Source organism: Pristis pectinata, chromosome 11 (assembly GCF_009764475.1).
Source record: "Pristis pectinata isolate sPriPec2 chromosome 11, sPriPec2.1.pri, whole genome shotgun sequence".
Classification (NCBI taxonomy): domain Eukaryota; kingdom Metazoa; phylum Chordata; class Chondrichthyes; order Rhinopristiformes; family Pristidae; genus Pristis; species Pristis pectinata.
Window position 1 is genome coordinate 86,922,338 of NC_067415.1, and position 25,693 is coordinate 86,948,030.

Consider the following 25,693-nt stretch of genomic DNA (forward strand, 5'->3'; position numbering starts at 1 on the left):
GCATGGTATGCACTGCCTGGGGTGGTGGTGGAGGCAGATACATTGAACAGGTTCAAGAGCTTGTTGGATAGGCACATGGAGGAATGTGAGATAGAGGGATATGCGGGAGAAAGGGGTTAGGTAGTGTGAGGGTGGTCTGATGGACGGCACGACACGGTGGGCCGAAGGGCCTGTTTTGTGCTGTATGGTTCTATGGTTTTTGAAATCAATACTTGACCCCAGCATCGATGGCCATTTGCAGCTCTCCCCACTACATGTAAGAGTGTTAACTAATATCACTGAAAGACCAAAGGCTTGGACCATATCCCTGGTCCTACATGCCCTAACCAGAAGGAATAGTTTCTCCCTGTCCCCTCTGATCTTCAGTGCATTAAGTAAGTGTCAGTCCCAAATGTCTAAATTCTCGAGAATCAGCTCCAGATCATGTAATCCATTTTCACAATTTATACAAGAGTCTGAACTTAAAGCAAAATTTCACAGATCTTGAAAATCTCAAGACTGGAAAATTCAACAGGTCAGGTGACACCTGTGGAGAGAGAAGACTTAATGTTTCTACTCCAAGGCTTTTCATAAACTCAATGAAGAAAAAGATAAAACTGGCTTTGAGCAAATTAAGTCAGTGGAAAGGGACAGAAGAGGTTAAATAACAAGAATGAGAGTGTGAGGCAAAAAGCAGGTGACGATGGGACACCAAGAGCTGTAACGGTGTAAATGGGATGAAGGGTTTCCACCATCATCTGCTGTCCAATAAAATGGGGACCACGGTTATAATCAGGAACCAATGGACAAGAGGACAGGTGTGGTTTAACCAGGGCTTTGTATAGTTGTTGCAGGACATCTACCCCTTCTCTTCCAGTTCCAGTAAAGCCAGTATTCCATTAACCTCAGCACCAGCTCATGACATTTTAATGGTCTACACAGAACCCCAAGACTCTTGCATCTGCATTTTTGAGTACTTCACCATTTAGGAAATACTGTATGAAGTTTACACTCGTGTCTGCGTGGGTTCCCCTGGGTGCTCCAGTTTACATGCTTTGTGTCTGCGTGGGCTCCCTTGGGTGCTCCAGTTTACACAGTCAGTGACCGCGTGGGTTTCCCTGGGTGCTCCAGTTTCTAACCGCATCTCAAAGTAGTGCTGGTTGGTAGGTTAATTGGCTACAGTAAATTACCAGGTGTAGGTGGATGGTAGGAGAATCAAAAGGGAATTAATGGGCACATGACATCCCCACAAAGGGAATAGTCAAGGCCCCAACACAGTGAGGCGTACCAAACAACAACCTTTTAAAAGACACTTGGACAGTTACATAAACAGGAAAGGTTTAGAGGGACGTGGGCAAAGGGGACTAGCTTAGGTGGGCATCTTCATTGGCATGGACCAGTTGGGCTGAAGGGCCTCTTTCTGTGCTGTATGACTCTATGACATCCTTGAGAGTACTTGACCTAGACTGGGGTATGATGAAAGGGCTCCTCATTCTTTGCCAAAACCCCTCATCGCTCCCCAACACCACTGGCAACTGCCAGTCTCAAGCTTGAATGCCCTCCTGACAACTACCTCTCTCCTTAAAACCACTCTGATCAATCCCATCTTGCAACCGCTTCCTGTCTCAAAACACTTAAAATGGTCCAAGACAATTTATCCCCATTAAAGAGGCATCAACAAGCAGGTCAGGACTCATTGCTTCACATAGCTCACTGGCCCACTTCGGAGAGAAGGGGCAACCTCAAATTTCCTCCCTTTAGTGAACCAGATGGATTTTATCCAAGAGGTTATGGTCATGCTTATCAACTTCAAGTTCCAGAATTGTTCATCTATTTGAAATTAACTCTGTCAGCTGCTGTGCTGGAATTTGAACACATGGCTCGGGATCAGGACTTTGATGCTTAGCTAGTAACTTGACCACAATGTTACTTCACTACAGTCAGGTGAAACAGGAGCCTCCACACCCCACTCCTTTCCTTAAACAGAAGCAGCAGATTTCTTCCAGGTGGACCAGGAAACAAAACCAGCAAATGAAGAAAAAAATCTCAACCTGGCACCTACTCCAAAACACAGCTGGAGATCCACCGTTCGAGCTGACCTGCACACGTTTGGAGTAACCAGCAGGTGGGTCTGCAGGGACCTCATCAAGGGGCTCCTGTCTTATTTAAGGAATGATCAAGATGAGCTTACCTGTAAAGAAATCACCATTAAAACTAATGGTCCACACACTGGACTTCTTTCAATGGAGAGCAAGTCCCTGTGTGCTGTAGCCTGTCCACTGCACAGAGTGCGATCCCCACCATCATGGGAAATAGTCTTCAATCCCTTTGGGTACTGCGATTGCTTTTGGTTGGTCTCAAACAAAGGTTTAGTAAAGGTAAAACGTCAACTAGTGGGAGGTACGAAACCAGGATAGGAACAGACAGCAGTTGGAGAGTCAGCTTTGGCTTCATGGGCAATTGATCACCTTCCGTTCTGTAATTTCCAAGGCCACAGGGGGTGAGCACGGAGAAACAGCAGTGACAGGATTGAGGAATATTGTATTATGTGAAAGTCAGAGACAGCCATGTACGGATTGGACCAGTCTTTGGATAACTACAACTTTGAATCACTTGACAAAGACACACAAGACATGGCAAAGGATTGAGCAGAACCAGAAAAATGACTCAGATATTCGAATATGTTGTTGAGAAGTCTGACGAGGTCTTGCCCCAGCACCCTACAACACCAGCAGAGGGTGGTCTGAAAGCCCAAAAGTTACTCTGAAATATAGACTAGAATAACTTAAAAACAAATTAACATCTGACATTAGCTTCATACCAAGATCAATCCCTGGCCAAATATGGAATGACGTAGAGCCCAAGGTTATTTGAGATTTTAATACAATGAATTGACAGATTAACATTGCAAGATATGATGATCAACCTGTACCGAGCAGGTGACCACAGGATCATTCAATCCCCAGTTACTCATTTATCACTTAACTGCTAGAAGTTGTGCAGGAGGAATGGCTCAGTATCTGTGGGTCTTCAGCTTTATAGCTGGTCTACTCTCAGGACAAGTACTGCTCAGACCAACCAGCCCACTACAAGGCAAGGAAATGTTCCGAAAGTCTTGGTCAGGAGGCACTCAATTGCTCTGGTCAGACAAGGATGTTTCTAACATCATGTCACTTTCGTTCATCTCCATGAGAAGTGGGGTGTCCTCAGGAGCAGGCCTGGGGTTTGTTACTTTACTCTGCTGAGGCGTGGTCTCCAGAGCCATGATGCCACTCTCCTCTAGGGGCGGTCTCTGAAACTCGGTGTCACATTCCCTCTCCCTCTCCTCCCAGGAGCAGTAAATCATTTTCTTGATCATGGGCGCCTTCATCGCAGACAAATCGAGCTCATAACATCCGAGCTTCTCCTTTATCTCTGTGCCTGCAACAAATAGAACATTCTCCTTTGTGACAATTCCAAAAAAGAGGCACTCACAATGGGCCAAATATACCCCAGGGGGATTTAGAGACATATCTGGGCTTTTCTATACAAACTGGCAGAAAGCAACTCTTTGGCAATTATACTGCAGATCTCAAGTTAACTAGGGCATGCTCAAGGGATCACAGACAGAAGTTAGCTTGGTTCAGTGGTACCAGGTGTAAAGGTGTTGGTTTCAAATCCAACACTGTTAGTAGACAATCCATGCAAAGCTCCAGACTGGTAGTGAAGGAGTCCAGCTTTGCTGAAATGGATCCTGGCTGTAGCAGTACAATGGTTCTGCTATTGGACCATTAACCTGGTTTGAACATTCAAATTCAGTTAATTAAAGAAAATTCAGAAACAAGAAGTTTGGTCTCCAGGTAAGCATTTCTGTGACACCAGGATGGTATGTTGCCTCCCTGGTGCTAGGGTCAAGGATGTCTCAGAGCAGCTATAGGACATTCTGAAAGGGGAGGATGAACATGGCAGGCACGGTAGCATAGTGGCTAGCATAATACTTTATAGCGCCAGAGACCCGGGTTCAAATCCGGCCACTGTCTGTAAGGAGTTTGTATGTTCTCCCTGTGTCTGTGTGGGTTTCCTCCGGGTGCTCCGGTTTCCTCCCACATTCCAAAGACGTACAGGTTAGGAAGTTATGGGCATGCTATGTTGGCGCCGGAAGCGTGGTGACACTTGCGGGCTGCCCCCCAAAAATCACTATGCAAAAAATGTATTTCACTGTGCGTTTCGATGTACATGTGACTAATAAAGATCTTATCTTATAACAGCCAGAGGTCATGGGACATGTAGGTATCAATGACATTGGTGGGAAAAGGGATGAGGTCTGCAATGAGTTAAGGGAGCTAGGTAGCAGGACCTCAAAGGTTGTAATCTCTGGATTACTTCTAGTGCCATGAGCCAGTGAGTCTAGGAACAGAAGGAGAGGTCAGATGAATGCGTGGCAGAAGGGAGGGTGCAGGGCGGTTCCTGGATCATTGGGACTGTATCTGGAGAAGGCAGGACCTCATCCAGTGTGGGACCAACATAGCAGAATCAGGCAGATGAATGCGTGGCTGAGTAACTGGTGCAGGGGGCAGGGCTTCAAATTCTTGGATCATTGGGACCTATTTTGGGGGAGGTATGACCTATTCAAAAAGGATGGGTTACACCTGAACTCCAAGGGGACCAATATCCTGGCGGGGATGATTAATATAGTTGTTAGGGAGGGTTTAAACTAATTTGGCAGGGGGAAGGAAACCAAGGATAGAGGAAGAGGTATATAGAAACAAGTCCAAGACAATGTGCAGCAAAGAAGGTAAGAGGGACAGGAAGGTGAAAGGACAGGATAATTTGCTGAGCAATAGAAATACAGCGAAATCGGTAGCAGATACTGGTCTAAATGTACAGTACTAGATGTACAGTGCTAAATGTACAGTGGCATTAGAAATAAAGTGGATGACCTAGTAGCACAGCTACAGATTAAAAAAATATGACATTGTGGCCATCACCGAGTTATGGCTTAATGACGAAAGTCATAGGGCACACAGTGTATAGAAGAGATAGGCGGGTAGGCAGAGGGGGTGGCGTGGCCCTGATGGTTAGCTATGATATAAAATCAATAGAAAGAAGGGACATTGGGTCAGAAGAAGTAGAATCCTTATGGGTTGAGTTAAGAAATGGCAAGGGTAAAAGGACACTAATAGCAGTTATATACAGGCCCCCTAACAGCAGCTGTGATGTGGACTACAAGTTACAGCTGGAAATAGAAAAAGCGTGTCAGAGAGACAATGTCAAGATAATTATGGGGGATTTTAGCATTAAAGTGGATTGGGAAAGTCAGGAAGGTAGTGGATCTCAGGAGAGAGTTTGTGGAATGTCTACAGGATCACTTTTTGGAGCAACTTGTTGATGAGCCCACCAGGGGATCGGCTGTTTTGGATTGGGTGCTGTGTAATGAACCTAAGCTGATTAGGAAACTAAAGGTAAAGGAACCCTTAGGAAGTACGAATCACAATATGATTGAGTTCAGTTTCAAATTTGAAAAGGAGAAGCTGATATCAGGTGTGTCAATATTTCAGTGGAACAAAGGAAATTACAGTGGCATGAGAGGGGAACTGGCCCAAATTGATTGGAAATGTAAGCTAGATGCAGGGACGGCAGAGCAGAAATAGATGAAATTTCTATAAGAGATAAAGAAAGTGCGGGACAGATACATTCCAAGAAAAGAAGGTTATGAATGGAAAAATGGCACAAATGTGGCTAACGAGAGAGGTTAAGGTTAAAATAAAAGCAAAAGGGAGGGCATACAAAGAAGCAAAAATTAGTGGGAAAACAGAAGACCGGGAAACTTTTAAAAACTTACAGAAAGAAACTAAGAAGGACATTAGGAAAGAAAAAATGAATTATGAAAGGAAGTTGGCAGATAATATACAAAAGGATACTAAGAGTTTTTAAAAAATATATGAAGAGTAAAAGAGAGACAAGGGTAGATATAGGACCAACTGAAAACGGTGCGGGAGAGATTATAATGGATAATGAAGAGATGGCAGAGGAAAGTGCTCGGGAAGCTAAATGGACTAAGGACAGATAAGTCTCCTGGACCAGATGAAGTGCATCCTCGGGTTCTGAAGGAAGTGGCTTTAGAGATTGTGGAGGCATTGGTGATAATTTTCCAGGAATCAATAGACTCTGGCGTGGTTCCTGAGAACTGGAAGGTCGCAGATGTAGATCCACTGTATAAGAAAGGTGGGAGGCAGAAAAAAGGAAATTACAGACCTATTAGTCTGACATCAGAGGCTAGAAAGTTACTGGAGTTGATCCTCAAGGACGAAGTTATAGAATACCTAGAGGTGCGTGACAAGATAGGTCCAAGCCAACATGGTTTCATGAAGGGAAGATCCTGCCTGACCAACCTATTGGAGTTTTTTGAGGAAATCTCAAGTAGGGTGGATACGGGAGAGGCTATGGATGCTGTGTATTTGGATTTTCAAAAGTCCTTCGACAAGGTGCCACACAAGAGGCTGCTAAATAAGACAAGAGCTCATGGAATTACAGGAAGGATATTAGAATGGGTGGAGCATTGGGTGATAGGCAGAAAGCAAAGGGTGGGAATAAAGGGATCCTGTTCTGGTTGGCTGCTGGTTACCAGTGGTGTTCCGCAGGGGTCGGTGTTGGGGCCGCTTCTTTTTACACTGTATATCGATGATTTAGATTATGGAGTAAATGGTTTTGTGGCTAAGTTTGCAGACGACACCAAGATAGGGGGAGGAGTAGGGGATATTGAAGAAACAGTAAGGTTGTAGAGAGACTTAGATAGTTTAGGAGCATGGGCAAAGAAATGGCAGATGAGATTCAATGTTGAGAAATGTGTGATTGTACATTTTGGAAGAAGGAATAAATGGGCAGATTATTATTTAGATGAGGAGAAAATTCAAATTGCAAAGGGACTTGGGGGTCCTCGTGCAGGATCCCCTAAAGGTTAACCACCAGGTTGGATCGGTGGTAAGGAAAGCGAATGCTCTGTTGGCATTCATTTTGAGAGGTATAACGTATAAAAGTAAGGAGGTGTTGATGAGGCTCTGTGGGGCACTGGTGAGACCTCATTTGGAATACTGTGTGCAGTTTTGGGCCCCTTATCTTAGGAAGGATGTACTATGTTGGAGAGGGTTCAGAAAAGATTTACAAGGATGATTCCGGAATGAAAGGGCTAACATACAATGAGCATTTGTCGGCTCTTAGACTGTACTCACTGGAGTACAGAAGAATGAGAGGGGACCTCATAAAAACATTTTGAATATTGAAAGGACTGGACAGAGTAGATGTGGCTAAGCTGTTTCCCTTGGTGGGTGAGTCCAGGACTAGAGGGCATAGTCTTAGAAATAGAGGGTACTCATTTAGAACAGAAATGAGAAGAAATTTCTTTAGCCAGAGGTTTGTGGATTTGTGGAATTCACTGCCACTTACAGCTGTGGAGACCCAATCATTGGGGGTGTTTAAGAAGGAGATTGATAGGTATCTAATTAGTCAAGGTATCAAGAGATATGGCCAGAAATTGGGGCTAGATGGGAATAGTTTAGCTCATGGTGAGGTAGCGGAGCAGACTCGATGGGCCGAATGGCCTACTTCTGCTCCTTTGTCTTGTGATAACACTATTGGGTAAGGTTTAGACTGGGTTGGCAGGAGAAGAGGTCCCAGAGCAGTTGTTCAGATGGGGAGGTACAATCACCAAGAGACATAGTTAGTAAGTCCTGTTGGCAGAACAAGCGAGTAAGTGAAGATTAAGGGAATTCAAAGCTAAATTGCATCAATTTAAATGAAAGGAGTTTAACCAGTAAAGTAGCGTGGGGTGACTACAGTATTGTTACCATCACTGAGACACGGTTGAGGGACGGGCAGGACTGGCAACTCAATATCCCAGAGTACAACATTTTTAGATAGAGGGAGTAAAAGGGGAGGGGGCCTTGCACTGTTAGTCAAAGACTGAATTATTCAGTATTGAGGGCGGATATCTTAGAAGGCTCCTCAAACGAGGCCATGTGGGTAGAGATTAGAAACAAGAAGTCACCTTGCTGGGGTTGTATTACAGACCTCCCAACAGTCAGTAGGAGACAGAAGAAATGATATGTAGGCAGACACCTGAGAGATGCAATAAAATAGGGTTATCTTACTGAAGGATTTCAATTCACAAATATTAACTGCGATTGGTATTGGTTTATTATTGTCACTTGTATCGAGGTACAGTGAAAAACTTGTCTTGCATACCGTTCATACAGATCAATTCATTACACAGTGCATTGAGGTAGTACAGGGTAAAAACAATAACAGAATACAGAGTAAAGTGTCACAGCTACAAAAGAAGTGCAGTGCAGTGCAGGCAGACAATAAGGTACAAGGTCATGGTCTTAGCGTTAAAGGCTCAGAGAGGGTGGAATTTTTGAAGTGTGTCCAGGAGAGCTATCTGACGCAGTATGCAGAAAGACCAACGAGGGAAGTAACATTACTGGACCTTGTCTTAGGAACGTTGCTGGTCAAGTGGACAGAGTGTCAGTGGGGGAGCATGTTGGAGATAGTGACCATTACTCAGTATATTTCAAAGTGGTTATGGGAAAGGATATGGATGGACCAGTAATAAAGGTCTTAAACTGAGGGGAGGGGGAGGCCAATTTCATTAACATAAGGGAGGACCTGGCAAAGGTAGACTGGGAGCATCTACTAGCAGGTAAGTCTATGTCTGCATAGTGGGAAACATTCAAAGGAGAAATAGCAAGAGTTCAAGGCTGAAAGGGTAAAAATCCAGGTTAATGTACAGAGAACCCTGGATGTCAAGGGATATTGAGGGTTGGACAAAGAGAAAAGAGGAATTACAGGTGTAGGGAACTAATGACGGGGGAGGTCTGTCATGAGTATAAAACGTGTAGGGAGGCACCTAAAAAAAAGGAAATTAGGAAGGCAAAGAGGGGTCACGAGAAGTCACTGGCAGACGGAATTAAAGTAAATCTGAAGTATTTTAAGGGCAAAAGAATAACCAGGGAAAAAGTAGTGGCCATTATGGATAACGTGGGCAAACTGTGCGCTGAGCCTGAAGGTTTAGGCAAAGTCCTCAATGAATATTTTTCGTTGGTGTTCACAAAGGAAATAAATTTGTAGTTGGAGAATTCAGTGAAAGAATAGATGAGAGTCTAGTGTACATCTCCCAAAGAGGAGCCTTTAGCAGCCTTAAAGGTGGATAAATCCCCCAGGATCGGATGGGATTTAGGACCAGGGACCAACTCGGGACCAGGGACCAACAGTGCAGTCCGTGCAGGTCGGGACCAGGTACCAATAAAGCAAACACAAACAGGCAGTTTACAAAACGCACTTTGACACATATCTAAAAGCCTCAATAATGTTCAACAAACCTGCAGAACAATGCTCACCAATATAGGCGTCTGCATCCCCAATGTACATCTCGATGCAATGACCAAGCATGGTAACTGAAAAGGTATCATCTCGACGGAGACCCAGTGCCTGAAGAGAAAGAAAGTCAGACACAAGCCATTCACCGAAAAGGCATTTAATGTGCAAAATAGCTTCTAGATGGCGGTGCTTGCTTGAGAGAGGAGGGGAAATCAAAATCCCCTTGGATTTATGGACTGTACTAGAGTGTATTATTTCCCTCCCCGCTGGGCGGTGCAGAAATATTTGTGGGAGTTTTGGAGAATTATTTGATAATGGAGGACTGAGCGACCTCTAGTTGATGAGCCTGAGCAACTGGTTGGTGGCAGAGCCTGCTGTGATCCTGCCCATCCCAACACCTAACGCCTGTGCAGAAGTCTCTGTCGAGTTGGTTTCAGCACTTCCTCACTAGGGTGAGATCGTCTCTTGTAAATGAACCAATGAGAGCAGAGGAAGCAATTCCCAGCCCATTTTCTTATCCATCAGCTAGCAGGACCACAATCAAATGCTTCCAAAACTGTGATAGCTGTTTAAAAGATGTTTTGTTTAAGCTTCTATCTTAATATTAGCAAAAGATTAGGATGTGACGATTTGATTTTATCCCAGGAAGTAGATTATAATTTTGAACTCTCTTCCACATCAATCAGAATCAGGTACAGCTCTTAAGCGGGAACCAGATATTTGAGAGGATGACTTCAGACGTACAGGAAAAGCACAGGGGGGAGTGGAGCTGATGGGATTATTCTGCAAAGAGGTACACACACTCCATGGGCTGAATGACTTTCTTCTGTGCTATGATTCTAATGCAGTATCAATACCTTCCAAAGAATACCAAACTCAAACTAGCTTTTATAATTTTCGATGCAAATGACAACAAAAGTGAATATTTATAACAGTGTACAATGGCAGCACATTCCTATGGGAGTGTGGTGGGGAGCAAAGAATTTATTCACTGATATGCAGCAATGGGTACGAATACGGGCACAACTGCTGTGGGACCAGAGTGCATTTTACAGACCTGCACATAACCTGCAGACATGCAGTGTAGATGAACTGTGTTAGTAGCAGATAGCAGAAAGCGTAGAGCACCTTTTCTGGTGCATCAGTTGAATGCAGAGTGAACGCTTCCTAATGGAATCCATTGGCTGGGCCGTGCCCACGGCAGCAGGGTACTTGCTGACCTGTCAGTATGGCACAAGCTATAGTGCTTGAACAGTTTGAGATGAGCTTTTCATGCCCTAAATGAAGGATTTAAGTAACCTCAGACAACAGAGGGGAAGAAATTCACAGACAAAGCTCAGGGCTCTTACTTCCAAAACACTGCAACATCCAACATGCTGATTATGCTTACAATGTACCTCTCATCTTCACTAATCTACACCAGCTGCCTTCACTCCAACACATTAAAACCTTCATCATCCTCAAACCCCTCCACAATATTTCTCCATCCAAACTCCCGAGCTCCTACAACCTCTTCTCTTCTAGACCCTTAACTCCTCCAGGTGTTTATGAACCGTACCTCTCCATTATATTCATTGCTGTTAATCCTTTGCCAACTCTGAGCCTCTTCCACCCTCAAACCTTCTCAAAGCCTCCACCACTCTCCAGATGTTACCAGCAATCATTGTCATCCATTCGTACCTCTTCCTCCATGTTTCAGTACAATTCCAATGGTAAGAGGAAAGCTTTTTACAATTGCTTCACGAATAAGAAAATGCATAGATTGAACTTTTAAGAATGGCTTTTGAAGGCAAGAGGTGGTGACCAGCCTCCCCCACTTGCTGTGTAACCAGCAGAAATTCATAAAAGTGTTATCCAAAAATTTTATTTTACAATCTGGCTTTCAGCTTGAAACACTTGTGCACTCACTGATGTGTGACATTAGTGCTGAAGAATGGAACATTTTGTGTTGTGAGCACTAACTATCATCTTCGAGCACCGACCCAGGCCAGGTCAAACTCTGTTCTCTGCTGCAATCACCAGAATACCACCCGCCGGACCACTGATATGCCCCAGTCATCATCCCAAACTTTTCATTGTGACAAATCCTTACTGTCACCAGACAAGAAAGACCTTCAGCCCATGTGTGCAACAGTGCCCCACTCAGAAGGCAACATCATAGTGCTTATGTACTTCTATAACAGAGTTAAATAAATTGTAACAAATAGATATATAAAGTTAAGTGTGTTAATGTCTGAAGTGTTCTCAAGAAATCAAAAGCCATACCGTGTGAAAATAGTTGATGGCACTCTCGAAGTTGCTCTTAAGACTCAGTACGTAACCTATGGCGGAATAAGTGGATGCATTCTGGGGAATGAGGACTAGAGCCTGGTGGTGATAATCTAGTGCTTCATCATACTTCCTAAAACAAAAGCAGAAGTTCTGTTAATTGTCAAAATCTTCAGAGTTAAGAATGGCGGTGTACGTACACAAGGTGAACAACGTGGAGAAACTGGAGGTGTGGAGGAATCATTCAGTATAGCAGGAAGCCATGGCCCCCACTCCCCTGCATGTTTCCAATGTTTATACCAAACCCCTCCTCAGGCAGTACATTCCAAACCCCTCTCCATCCTGGCTTTCTCACCATACACCAATTCCATGCTCACTGCCACTGGAAGCAGTTGCTCCTTTTTTGATTTTAAACACCACCCTTCTATTTTTTAAATCCTCTATAAACCTCCTTTGCTTTAAGGGGAGCAATCCCAATTTTCCTGGTCCCTCCACATTAACTGAAATCCCACACACTCGGGACCACTGCAGTAAGTCCTCTCTGCACCCTCACCAATGCCCTGACATCCTTCCTAAAGTGTGATGCTCAGAATTGGTCTTAATTTTCCATAAGTGATTGAACCACTTTGATGATTCAAGTCTGCCAAAAGAGCTGATCTTCACCAGCTGACCCAAGCAAATTACTGAGCTTTGTGCTTTAGCTCAGGTAAAACCGGGAAAAAGGGGTATATACCTATTCCATGCAAAGGATTGCTGATGCAATTCAGCGATTCACTGGCAATAAAGAGAGACCATCGCTCAATGGTGTTAGATTAGTTTCGCTGGAAATATCATTGGCCCAAATGCAACAATAGCAGAACACAAAAAGTCAAGGAAATACTAAATCATCTGATTGGATCTTTCCATTTCGAGGACTTCACTGGTACAACTGTATACTGTTTAGTGACAAAGTCAGGAAAAAAAACTCTCCTTGGCTCATGTCGGATCTACTGACTAGAGCGATTTGTTTTAATTACTGAATGAGTTAAGTGTGGTGTGTCCTTGGCAAATTATCTATAAATGCTAAAAAACCTCCCTCATATCATAACAATTAAAGCACAATTTTAGCAGCTGGGAGGACTACTCATAAATTGATTGTACATATAGGGTAAGGAAATTTCCAATAAGGCGATGACAATATGCTAGAAACTATAGCTCTTATTTTGCAGGTAAATTTCAGTAAGTTGGAATATTTGGTGATTATGCACAGAGCCCCCACTTACTGGGCAGTACCATGACCTCCACCACAGGAGTCCATCAGTGGAGCTCAATCTTACTGAGATTCCCAATGTTATGCAGAGAAATCAGCTATCAAATACTGTGCATCCATTACCCAGTGATTTCAATAGGGATCACATGGCTGTGGAGAAGGTTTATCTGATGCTATGTGCCTGTGATGCTGCTGCAGGTAAGTTTTTCATTGTACCTGTGTATACATGCACTTGTGCATATGACAATAAAATCAACTTTTTCTTTGATTAAGTGTTGTGTTTTTAGCTAATTCTTAAAGACTAAATATTTCCAAGTATTTTTAGTGGATCTGCCTTACTTTGGGCCTCATTACAACAGTGCAGGAGGACACAGACAGATCAGTTTGTGGAAGTGGGACAGAGAATTAAAGTGACAGGCAACAGGAGCTCTGAGTCACCAGCAGACTGATCACAGACGCTCCACAAAGCAGTGACCCAATCTGTGCTTGGTTTCTCTGACGCAGAGACCACATCGTGAACACCAAATGTAATAACCAAGGCTTGCCCACAGTTCAGGATCATTACATCTGTGTTCACAACATTGTCTTCTGTTTAGGTCAGTTCCTGATCTGCAATCAACTTTACTATGACTGTCATCAAAACTCAAATACGCCTCTTGGGAATGTATGGGGAGAGTGCAAGAATATGGTATTGAGACAGAGAATCAGCCAGGATCCTACTGAAGGAAAATGGATACCACTCAATAGCAAGGGCTGGAGATTCCTATGGAAAGTGAATTTGACAATTTTATATAGGTACTTACTTGAGTTTCCTACAAACATGACCCAAATTATTCATTAATGGCTCCCATTTATCAACAGTCACCTAGAAAATAAAACAGGTAAACTTTACATATGTTACTCAGTTACAAAGGATGACACCTTACACAGTACAGTAGCAGCAAAGACACAGAAATATTAAATACAAACAACACAAGCCTTCAGCAATGTAATCCAGGCTGGCATTCCTTGTGTATTATTTGAAGTGAAGCAGTCTGATTTTCCAAAGATGTAGTTGGAGATGTTTCTCACAACCTCAGGATATCCTAAAGTACAATAGGCATCAAGGAGAAACCACTCACTCCAATGGTTGGGATCATACTGCACAAAAGATGGTGGTTGTGGATGTTGGAGGTCAATCATCTGCCCCAGGGCATTGCTGCAGGAGTTCCTCAGGGCAGCATTCGACACACAATCCTCAGCTGCTTCGACAATGACCTCTTTCCAATCTGTCAGAAGTTGGCATGTCTGACGATGATGGCACAATGTTCAATTCCATTCGCAATCCTTCAGCAAACGAAGCAGCCCATGCCTGCACACAGCAAGACCTTGGCTGATAGACAACTCATAGGCTGATAATTGTAAGCAACGTTTGCTCCACAGAAGTTCAAGGCAATGACCATCTCCAACAAGGGGAAGTCTAATCACCTGTCCCTGACATTCAATGATGTAATCAGAGACTCCACCAAAAGCATCCTGGGGGACAGGAGGGGGTCACCAATGACCAGAAACTCAACTGGACTAGTCACTTAGAAACAGTGATCACAAGAGCAGGTGAGAGGTTGGGCATCCTGCATCGAGACTCATCTCCCAACTCCTTGAAGCTTTTCCACAATCTACAAGCCACAATTCAGGAATGTAATGGAATACTCTCCACTTGCTTGGATAAGTGCAGCTCCAACAACTCTCTACCTCAATACAATCCAGGACAAAGCATTGATTGGCACCCCATCTACCACAATAGACATTCATTCCCTCTGCCACCAGAACACAGCTGCTGCAGCATCTGCAAAAACACATATGGGAACACCACCACCACAGTCCCCCCTTTAGGTTGTACGCCATCGGATTTGGAAGTATATCGTCAGTCCTCACTGTTGGTGGGTCTAATTCCCGGAGTCCTACTCCGACGGCACTGAGGGAGTACATTCACCAGAAGGACTACAGCAGTGCAAGGTGGCTGCTCACCACCACCTCTTCAAGGGCAACTGGGGAAGGGCAATAAATGTTGGGCATTGTCTGCAACACCAGATCTCTAAAAATAAACTAAAACCTTACGGCCCTTTCAAACTGCAGACTCTGTGATAATGTAAGATAACACGGCAGACACCACAAGCTCCCACAAACCACAGCGAGGCAAAGACCAGATCATCTCTTTAACAACGTTGACTGGGTGACGAACACTAGCAGAAAACTACTCTAACTTATTTCAATACAGTTTTGTAAGATTTTTGTTTACGTACACCCTAGAAATCAGATGGAGCCTTCAGTTAACATCCAATCCAAAAGATGTCCCGTGAGACAGTGGAACATTCCCCTAGAACCATGCTGGGTTGTGCGTACAAGATTTATGCTGCTTCTACCCACATTTCTCTGCTCACATCACTTGGGTATGAATGTACTGGAATGTTTCTGGATGAATGTAAGAGTAACAGAGAAATTGCACTGTTGCAGTTATCATCGTTTCAAGTGAACTGTGAAACTAAGAACCTGTCTGGGTACATTAAACATCTCAATGCAGTACTGCAAGCAGGTGTGTTCTTCCTGGTGCCTTACGATTAAGTTTCATCCTCAAACAACAGCACTAGAATCAGGTGACTTGCTCAACATGACACTGCAGTTCATGGAAGCCTATTATGCAAATTGTCTCCAATACTTTTTACAATAAAACACCACGTTAGTACCTCACTGATTACCAAGCATTTATGGTATGATTATATTTAGTGTTACTTTGCTCAACATTACAACATTTCCCAGCAACACTACAACAGGAAGTAAGTTGCCAAAAGGTACTTAATTGAATGTTAAGTGTATTGGGCTAAGGTTTAAGAGGTTCTTTGCAAATATTAACTTGAATTTATATAGCACCTTTAACAAAGTAGAAGGATTAAAGCGAGAAATTGCTTTAATGAAGAGATGAAGCTTTCTGGGACAGGCTGAGCTTAGGATCGATCATTAGCTGCCAGGGTGATACAGGCACAGCATCAACTATGTACTTACAGCATAAACAGACCATTCAGCCCAGTTTATCCATGCTGGTATTCAAGTTCCACACGCTCTGCCCCCTCTTCCTATACCCTTCACCCCTCCCGATCCTTCCACCCCACCTCTTCCTCCACTAATGGCACAACACAGGATCCATCTGCACCAAAACTGAACATAATTAATACTTTGTTAATTTATGTTCAACAAGCTGAGGGCCTTGACTTTCAGAAAGTGAAATACCACCCTCATTTGAACCTTTATCTGTAGACTTATAGAGACACCACATTACTGAGAGGTTTAAAATTATGGAGGGTTTGACAGAGTAGATGCAGAGGTGCTGTTTCCAGGGGCTACCAGGAGTCAGGCCATTATACGAGTCACAAATAAACCCAATGTGGAAGTCAGAAGAAGCTTCTTCACCCAGAGTGAGGAGAATGTGGAACTCTCATAGAAACTCACTTCACTGCAACCTAAAGCCCTACCACCATGTAGAAGGCACGTCGGAAGTGGGATGGATGTGTGCATCACCAACAACACAAGAAATTCAACATCTTGGACAAAGCAGCCCATTTGATTGGTACCCCATCCACCCCCGACAAAGCCAGCAGCGTGCACCATTTACAAAGGGCACAGCAGTTACTCCCTCATGCAATTCCAACAGCATCTCCAAAACTGCAACCTTAAATCACCTAGGACAAGGGAACACCATGACCATTCCCCACCAAGTCACATACGTGGAGTATTACAGCAGCACTGTGGGAGTACCTTCACCAGAAGCATTGCAGTGGATCAAGGGGATAAGCTCACCACTAATGTCACAACACAGAATCCAGAAGGGGCAGTTAGAAAGAGACAGTAAATGTCAGACTTACCAGTGACACCCCACATCCCCTAAATGAAAAGCAAGGAAATGATGGAGATGAATATTTAAAGAAAATCTGAAGAAACAGACAAGGGAGAAAGGAATAGGGTGAAGATGAGTGGTGGGAGGGGGCTCAAATGGAGCATAAGCACTGCCACAGACATGCTGGGCAAAGGGCTTGCTATCATGTTGTTCATTCAAGTGGTGAACATCCTTACGATAATCTAAGTGGTGAATACCATATCCCCTATCCACTCCAGCAGCACACCTTATCCAAGTCTCAGAACAGCAGTTACAAGGGTATTTCCTGTATCAGGCACCCACTGCGATTGACAGCATTTGAGCTTAGGATCACTTGAGAACTGAATCAAGATTGTTCAAGGTAACAGAACACAAGATCACTCTTAGGCCATGAGAGGGGATAGATTCAAACTGTCTGTTTAGGATAAATTCAAGCCCAGGTCCCAGAAGAGAAGGGAGCTTATTTTATCCCAGGGCATGAACCATTTTGCACCCTCCTTGGTATACCAACAGAAGCCAGGGCAGATGTATAGGGATCTGATTTATTCTAAGCTGTCTAGTAACCAGAGATCAAAACCAATCTGATCACTCCAACACAAGACCACATATACAGGACACTGTGGTGCGGAGATGAGAGGAGAACTGAATTTTGGTACTGCTAGTTGGATAAACGGCTGTTCCTTCAGGATCCAGATTACTGCAAAGTTAAACTTTAGTAACCAGGACTTTAGTAACCATTTGATATGTTCTTATTTACTTCTAGTCGCTTCCACAAGTGAAAAAGTCTCACCCATCTGTTAAATCCTTTAATTGTACATTTTTATCACACCACCCCTCATTTTCTGGTAGGAAAAAAAGATAAATTAAGTAGTCACTGGTGGTACGAGTTCAAAATAAGACAAGATATAGGAGCAAATTAGGCCACTTGGCCCGTCAGGTCTGCTCTGCCATTCAATAACGGCTCACTTTAGGCAGGCATGGTAGTGTAGCGGTTAGTGTAACACTATTACTAGCAACCCAGGTTCAATTCCAGCCGCTGTCTGTAAGGAGTTTGTACGTTCTCCCTGTGTCTACGTGGGTTTCCTCCGGGTGCTCCAGTTTCCTCCCACATTCCAAAGACGTACGGGTTAGGAAGCTGTGGGCATGCTATGTTGGCACCAGAAGCGTGGCGACACTTGCAGGCTGCCCCCAGAACACTCTAGGCAAAGATACATTTTACCGTGTGTTTTGATGTACATGTGACTAATAAAGAAACCTTATCTTTTTTTCAACCCTACTTTCCCACCTTCTCCCTGTAACCCTTAACCCCTTTACCAATCAAGAACCTATCAATCTCTACCTGAAATACACCCAATAACTTGGCCTGCACAGCCATCTGTGGCAACGAATTCCACAGATTCACCACCCTGAAGAAGTTCCTCCTCATCTCAGTTTTACAGGAACATCCCTTTATTCTGAGGCTGTGCCCTTGGATCCTAGAGTCTCCCACTGATGGAAACATCCTCTCCACGTCCAGGCCTTTCAGTATCCGATAGGTTTCAATGAGATCCCCCCACATCCTTCTGAAGATAATTATTGGTCAGAACATCAGTAAAACAACTCTTATTCACTTAAGAGTTTACACCTACAGTAGTTTCCTGCCTCTTAAGCCCTGCTCTGGGATCATTATCACACAGTGACCTGGTGACTTGAAAATTTCAGCTTGGGCAAAAGAACAGAACAGGCCAACAGTGAGACAACGACAGATCACGTACAAGCAGTTGGAGAGGATCGGTGAGATGGAGGAGGCAATTGTAAAGGCAGGGAGTATAGCAAACTGGGAAAGATCATGATGCCCACATCCACAGAGCAAAGAAAACATCAAGGTTTCAAAGAACTGGGCACAATTCATGGAAGCAAGTGTGGGTCATGTGAAAGCAAGTTCTTATTTTACTTCAGTCTTGTCCCAAATTTTAGTTAAAATTAATTTCAACTACAAATTTGCTTTCCACTTTTTCACTGCTTGGAAATTTCTTTCAAAACATCGTCACCATTATCACTTCACTCTCCTCACATGGTTCAGGTTTCTCTGAACAATTCCAGACATTTCCCTGGTTGATGAAGATGCAGTGTGTGCTTCTGAGCTGATTAAGCATTCATAATCAAAGGAAGCATAATTTTAATTACAACAAAAGATTTAGTTTTAATCAGCCTAAGCAATACAACATTTAAACGCCAGTCCAATATGTATACATACAGAAATCATAAACAACAGCAAAAGTTCTACAGGAAGGGAATCAAACAATAATACCGGGAACTATCCCACAGTGGCATGCAATTTCGGTAACCTGGTGGTGGGAGTGATAGGGTTTCACACAGACATCACTGTGTACATTGCACAAATTCCTGCAAATGTGATTCTATCTACAGTGCAACAAAAACAAGAAGTTTGGCAACTTCTGGTGTGAAATAAGCTGCACTGTATCACCTAACACATAATTAACTGGCAATGACTTGCAGAAATGCAACCAGAAAAATCGCTTGTGAATGGGTGCGGCAGATTTGGGGAAAACCCTGCGACTTTAATGACATGTGAGTAAATTACTTATTATGACTAATAGGCCAAAGGAATAATTGGTTTCAAAAATATTATAAATAAAATTATTTCCTTAAACTTGAAGAACAAATCACAAAACTTAAAAGTATAGCAAAATGCAGGAGGACAGTAGAAAAACTTCACAGGTTGATTGAATTGATGGAAAGGTAGCAAATGAAATGTAACATGAAGAAATACAAAGCACTCCATTTTGGTAGGTAGGATGAGAGGCAATACAAACTTGAGGAGACAATTCCAAAAGATATACAAAAAATGAAATCTGGGGGCACGTGTGTACAATTCATGGAAAGTAGCAAAGAATGTTGAGAATATGGTTACAAAACCATCCAATATGTTGGGCTTTATAAACAAAGGCCGAGTACAAGTGCACTGAAGCCTTTAGAGAACACTAGCCCGACCACAAGTGGAATATTGTATCCAGCTATGGGCACCACGCTTCAGGAACAAAAGGGAGGGGAAACAAACCATTTGTTAAAATGATTCTAGCGACGAGGGACTTTTGTCGTACACATCACCCAGAAACTGGGGTTATCTCCTTGGCAGAGACGCAGAGGGGTTATGATAAAGGCATCTAAAATTATGAGAGGTACTGACCATAGATGGAGAGAAACTATTCCCATTGGAAGAAGGTGATTAGCAAGAACCCAAAAACAAAGAGGAGAAGGTTTTTAAAAAGCGCAGCAAGTGGTCAGGCTCTAGAACACAATGCGGGGGGAAGAATGAAGGCAGAAGATCCTGAAGATCCTTATGGACTGGTACTTGATACTAATGAGGTCAGTAGGATACTACACAGTGTCAACGCAAGGAAAGCAGCCGGACCTGATGGTGTCCCAGGGCGTGTGCTTCAGGCATGCGCTAACCAATTAGCTGGGGTTTTCACTAACATCTTCGACCTCTCCCTGACATACGCTGTTGTCCCGACGTGTTTTAAATCAACAATCATTGTGCCCATTCCTAAGCAAAAAAATGTGTGCTGCCTGAATGATTATCGCCCGGTTGCACTTACACCGATCATAGCCAAATGCTTCGAGAGACTGATTTTGAAGCACATTAAACGTGCTATCCCTGCCACCGTGGACCAGCACCAGTTTGCCTACTGGGCAAATAGATCAACGGAGGTTGTAATTAGTCTCGCCCTCCATACTGCTCTGGCGCACCTGGAAAGACCGGACACGTATGTCAAGATGCTCTTTTTGGACCAGTTCAGCCTTTAACACAAGTTACTCCCAGCAGACTAGTGTCCAAACTCCACAGCCTCGGCCTGAATACAACAATCTGTAACTGGATTATGGACTTTCTGACCAATCGTCCACAGACTGTCAGGTTAGGAGGGCACATATCTTCCACCCTCCCCCTGAATACTGGTGTTCCCCAGGGGTGTGTGCTGAGTCCCTTCCTGTATGCCCTTTGTACTCATGACTGTTCATCCGTCCATCAAACAAATACCATCATAAAGTTTGCAGACGACACGACAGTCATTGGCCTGATAGTGAACAATAATGAATTGGCATACAGGGATGAGGTACAAAACCTGACAGCCTGGTGTTCTGCCAACAATCTCATTCTCAACACCCACAAGACTAAAGAGATTGTGGTGGATTTCAGGAAGTCAAGGAAGATAGGTCTTGGTCCAGTGTTCATTGGTGGCAAGGCTGTGGAGAGAGTCTCCAGTTTTAAATTCCTGGGAGCATACATCACCGAGGACTTTTCCTGGGCAATACACACCTCAGCTGTCATTAGGAAGGCACAGCAATGCCGCTATTTTTTGAGGAAATTGAGGAGAGCCACACTGTCTTGGAACATTCTGGTGAACTTCTACCGGTGTGCGGTGGAGAGCATCCTGACATACAGCATTACTGCTTGGTATGCCAGCTGCACTAGGAAGGAGAAGGCGGCTCTGCAGAGGGTCATCAAGACGGCCCAAAACATCACTGGGACTCAGTTACCAGCGATGGAAGACATCTATCAGGCTCAATGTCGGAGCAGGGCTTTAAACATCTTTCGAGAACCAGCTCACCCTGCTCACTACCTTTTTAAACTACTCCCCTCTGGTAGGCGATACAGGACAATACATGCCGTTAAATTCTTGAACATGGACTGACACCTCCTATACATACATACACACACATACTATGTCTTTCCCCCTTTACCGGCTGGACCCATCATGGTGTTATTTAATATATTGATATTGATATGCTGCCGATTATCATTAATATTACCATGGTTCATTTGCACACTGCCTTTTTATTTTTTTATACTTTATATTTGTGTAAGTATGTTTGTTTTATTTTATAGTTATAATTGCCCTTATCAATCTACTGTTTTGGTTTTTATTAGGCAAGGGAGGCCATCGTAATCTCGTTGTGTTGTTGTTGCAACAGTACAATGACAAATAAAGAAATAAAAGAATCAATTGCAGCAATCAACTGAAAGGAAACCATTTGCTGGGCTGTCAAGTGACATTAGCCAGGTTGTTCTTACATGGACCCAGAATGGATTCAACAAACTTAATACCCTCCTTGCCTGTGGTGATAAATTTACTGGTTGTGACCTGCCAGACTCTGGTTTACTCATCATGAACCAGCCTCATGCCAGAGCTTCTGCTTCCACCTCCTCTGCTATGGGACAGGGTTTGTGTAAAGCAGAAAGCCGTTCATTGCCTCAATCCAACTCTATCCGGATGCCAAGTGCAATCCACTTTCTCCCCTCCCTCTACTCTGTAACTTAAAACATGCCTGTTCTCCAACTTTTCCCAAAGTCTGTGACCTGAAACAGTAACTCTCTCTTTCTCTCCACGGATGCTGCAGACCTGCTGAGGACTTCCACCATTCTCTGTACTTATTAACCCCATCACCCACAGTCAATCAACACAGTAAAAGGGCCTTCAGCCCATCACGTCTATGCCAACCATCAAGCGCCCATCTATACCAAACTCATTTTCCAGTACTTGGCCTGGAGCCCTCCATACCTTGGTAACTCTAGATAACTGGTCAATGCTTCATCACCTTCTTGGGTAGTACATGTCAGATTCCTCAGATCCCCTCTAAATCTCCACCTTTTATCTTAAACCTATTCCTTCAGGCTTTAGACACCCCCACTACATGTAAAGTTTCCCACAACCTATCCTGTACCCCTCATAATTTTGTATACATCAATCAGGTCACCCCTCAGCCTCTTCCGCTCCAAGGAAAGCAAACCCAGCCCATCCAGTTGCTCGTTGTAACTGGAATGCTCCATCCCAGGCAACATCTTGGTGAAACTCCTCTGCATTCTCTCTACTGCAACTGTAACCTTCCCACAGTGTGGTGGCTAGAAATGCACACAGTAATTCAGCTATTGCCAAACCAATGTTTTATAAAGTTAACCATGACCTCCCTGCTCTTGTATTCTATGTCCTGGCTAATGAAGACAAGCATTCCATATGCTTTTTTTCACCACCTTATCTACCAGTGCTACCACTTTCAGGGATGCTTGGTCTTGTTCCTCAATACTCCCTAGGACTAACTATTCATTATCAATGTCCTAGACATAACAGTTTTCTCAAAGTGCGTGAACTCATGTTTACCAGCGTTAAATTCCATCTGCCATTGCTCTGCCCATCTTACCAACCCATCAACATCATCCTTTAGCCTCAGACTACTCTCCTCAATATCAACACCATTAACTTTCATTTCATCTGCAAACTTACTCATCATTCTTCCTACATTCACATCCAAATGGTTAATGTATGTTAACGGTAAGGATCCCAGCGCTGATCTGTGGTACACCGCTGGTCATAGGCTTCCAACCCATGACTATCACACTCTTCCTTCTATCACCAAGCTAATGTTGGATCCAATTAGCCAACCTACCCACAACTCATGGGTCTAACCTTTTGGACAGGGTTCTCATGTGGGACCATGCCAAAGGCCCTACTCTCTCTTCATGGTACAATTCACTCTTCGAGAATTAGAACATCTCAATTCACAGCTCAAGAATTGGAACATAGAACAGTGCAGCACAGGAACAGGCCCTTCAAGCCGACCATGTCCATGCCGACCATGATGCCCATCGAACTAATCCCATCTGCCTGCACATGGTCGTTATCCATCTCCCCTCAGCCTCCAACACACAAGAGAAAACAATCCAAGTTTGTCCAACCTCTCCTTATAACTAATCTAGACAACATCTGGTGAACCTTTTCTGCACTGTCTCCAAAGCTTCCCCAACCTTCCAAGAGATATGAATCCAGTAAATCGGTGCAGATGAATGGATTGAGATACAGGCCAGCAGTGACCTAAATGCTGGAGGAAGAGACCAGCAGCTTAATGGCCTGTACGTTTATATTATCAGGAACTTTTAGCCGGGTCAGCTCAGTGGCAGCATGCTCTCCTTTGAATCCAGTCACAGGATCAAACCCCGCTCCAGAAACTCGGGGACAAAACCCATGATGACACTTAGTGCGATCCTGAGAGAGCCTGGCACTGCCAGGTGTATGTCTCTCAGCTGAGAGATTATACCAATGCCCATCCCATTTTGAATTAGAGCAAGTGAGTCCTTCCCAGCCCCTGGTCAACACTTGTCCCTTAATCGACATCATTAATTAGGCAGGTTTAGTCACTATCACATTTCTGTTTGTGGGATCTTTCAATGCACAAGTTGGCCACTACATTTTCTGCAATATCAATTACAAACAAAAACTTTAGCTATGGTACATTTGGAAGGTCCTGAGACTGCAAAAGGCATCATCAAATGCAAGTCTTTTCTCCCCTTCCAAGTATACGCCTTCCACAAAATTCTCAGCCACCCTCGCGTCCTTAGCAAAGATCAGCACCTAGTTATTTTCTTCTCTGCCTTGGTAAAAGATTGTCCAACCTTAGCCAAAGCAAATCAATTCACCCCTGGGGTGATCACATCTGTATCCAAGTGCTGCAAGTATGAAAGCCCCAGGAACACCAGTTTTTCAAAAAAATTGTTAGAAAAAAAATGATAAACTCAAATTAGTAAATCACATTCCTGTCAATTCAAACTGGACATTCTTCAAAAATATTATGCTGCAGTTTCAGCCAAGTATTCTTCAGGAACAGCATTGAAGGCGTTTTGCTTTTGATAAAAGGAGATGATTTTAATGAGCCAAACTTTGAAATAAACAGATTAGAGCACAAGGCTGTGTTTAGTGAGAAGCTGCAGCAACAGCAGCAGTGTGGAGGGCTCATAAGGGACAAAACTAACTTCAACTAGCATTGAAGCAAATACTGAATGTGGTTCTGGAACCACGTACACATCCATAGGTTTGCCTTACCACGGGATAGGGACTCAATCAATGGACAAGCCAGTGGGAAAATTGGACAGTGAGAAATCTAGAGCAAGAAAGCTAAGCAGGGTAGGAAGAAAACCAGCAAGAGATTGTATATTTTACCATCAAAAAACAATTTCAATTAATTACCACCCCACCACATCTCAGATGTGGCACTGAAACTGAATTGATTTTAAATGCACGCCTTGCAGCTGAACATTATTCAAAAGTTCAGCTCTGTCCGGAAGGATTGCAGTTAATCAAATAGCTGATTTTTGTTGAAATCATTTAAAATCATAATAATCCTAATTGCACCTTTCAAGCAAAGGTGTGACACTTGCATTCCATTCTAGCTCACTACAGTCACGTCAAAACCGATCACTACAGTGAGCCTCGTGAGCAACATTCTACTGACACAGCACATTGAGTGACTTGCTGTGCTGAGGCAAAGTGTAACATGCACACACCCAGTTGACAAGTTTACACTGAAACACAGAATTGAAAAATAAAAAAAACATAGCTTACCTCATTCCCAATTGCTCTCACTTTTTCTAGTGCGTCTAGAAAATACTTCTCGGCAGTCTTCCAACTGAAACATGATTGTTAAACTAATTTCAACAAAGAACACAGCAGATAAATTAAAACATTTGTGGATTCAGAACTTGTTGTAATAAATCCATTCATCTGGCTACAATATTTAAAAATGTTTTTAGGTCAAAAGCATCTTGTCTCACTGGTTGACAGGTATCCAGCATCACTAGTATCAAGCCAATGCCCACCCCAAATTCGGATTGTTTTGTGTAAACTAGTGTCATCACATTAAAAATACACAATCTGGCCAAAGGCAACTCTGTTAATGTTCATTACACCTCACAGCCATTTGGCCCATCATGCCTGCACCAGCTCTTGGAAAGAGTTTCAAATTAGTCCCCACTCTCTTGCTCAGTCCCCTGGCAATTTTCTTTTCTTTGACATTACCTGAGTGTTTTTGCTACCTTTAGCTTTGTGCTTTTTTTTAAAAAAAAGTTTATTCTCTTTGTGAAATAAGAAAATGTAATACTCAAA

The 25,693-nt window shown here is 43.4% G+C and overlaps 1 protein-coding gene across 11 annotated transcripts in view; it reads right to left on the reverse strand.

The window, feature by feature from the left end:
- Nucleotides 1-2,844: 2,844 nt before the first annotated feature.
- Nucleotides 2,845-25,693, reverse strand: part of cdc16 (cell division cycle 16 homolog (S. cerevisiae)) — a 46,077-nt gene continuing 23,228 nt past the window's right edge. For all 11 annotated transcript variants that reach the window (XM_052026413.1, XM_052026412.1, XM_052026423.1 and 8 more), the window contains exons 14-18: nt 25,154-25,217; nt 13,654-13,715; nt 11,599-11,734; nt 9,354-9,444; nt 2,845-3,399 (exon numbers count right to left, since the gene is read on the reverse strand). In XM_052026413.1, the coding sequence (XP_051882373.1) occupies nt 3,110-3,399; nt 9,354-9,444; nt 11,599-11,734; nt 13,654-13,715; nt 25,154-25,217 (643 nt within the window). In that variant the 3' untranslated portion in view covers nt 2,845-3,109. The remainder of the gene's footprint in view (nt 3,400-9,353; nt 9,445-11,598; nt 11,735-13,653; nt 13,716-25,153; nt 25,218-25,693) is intronic.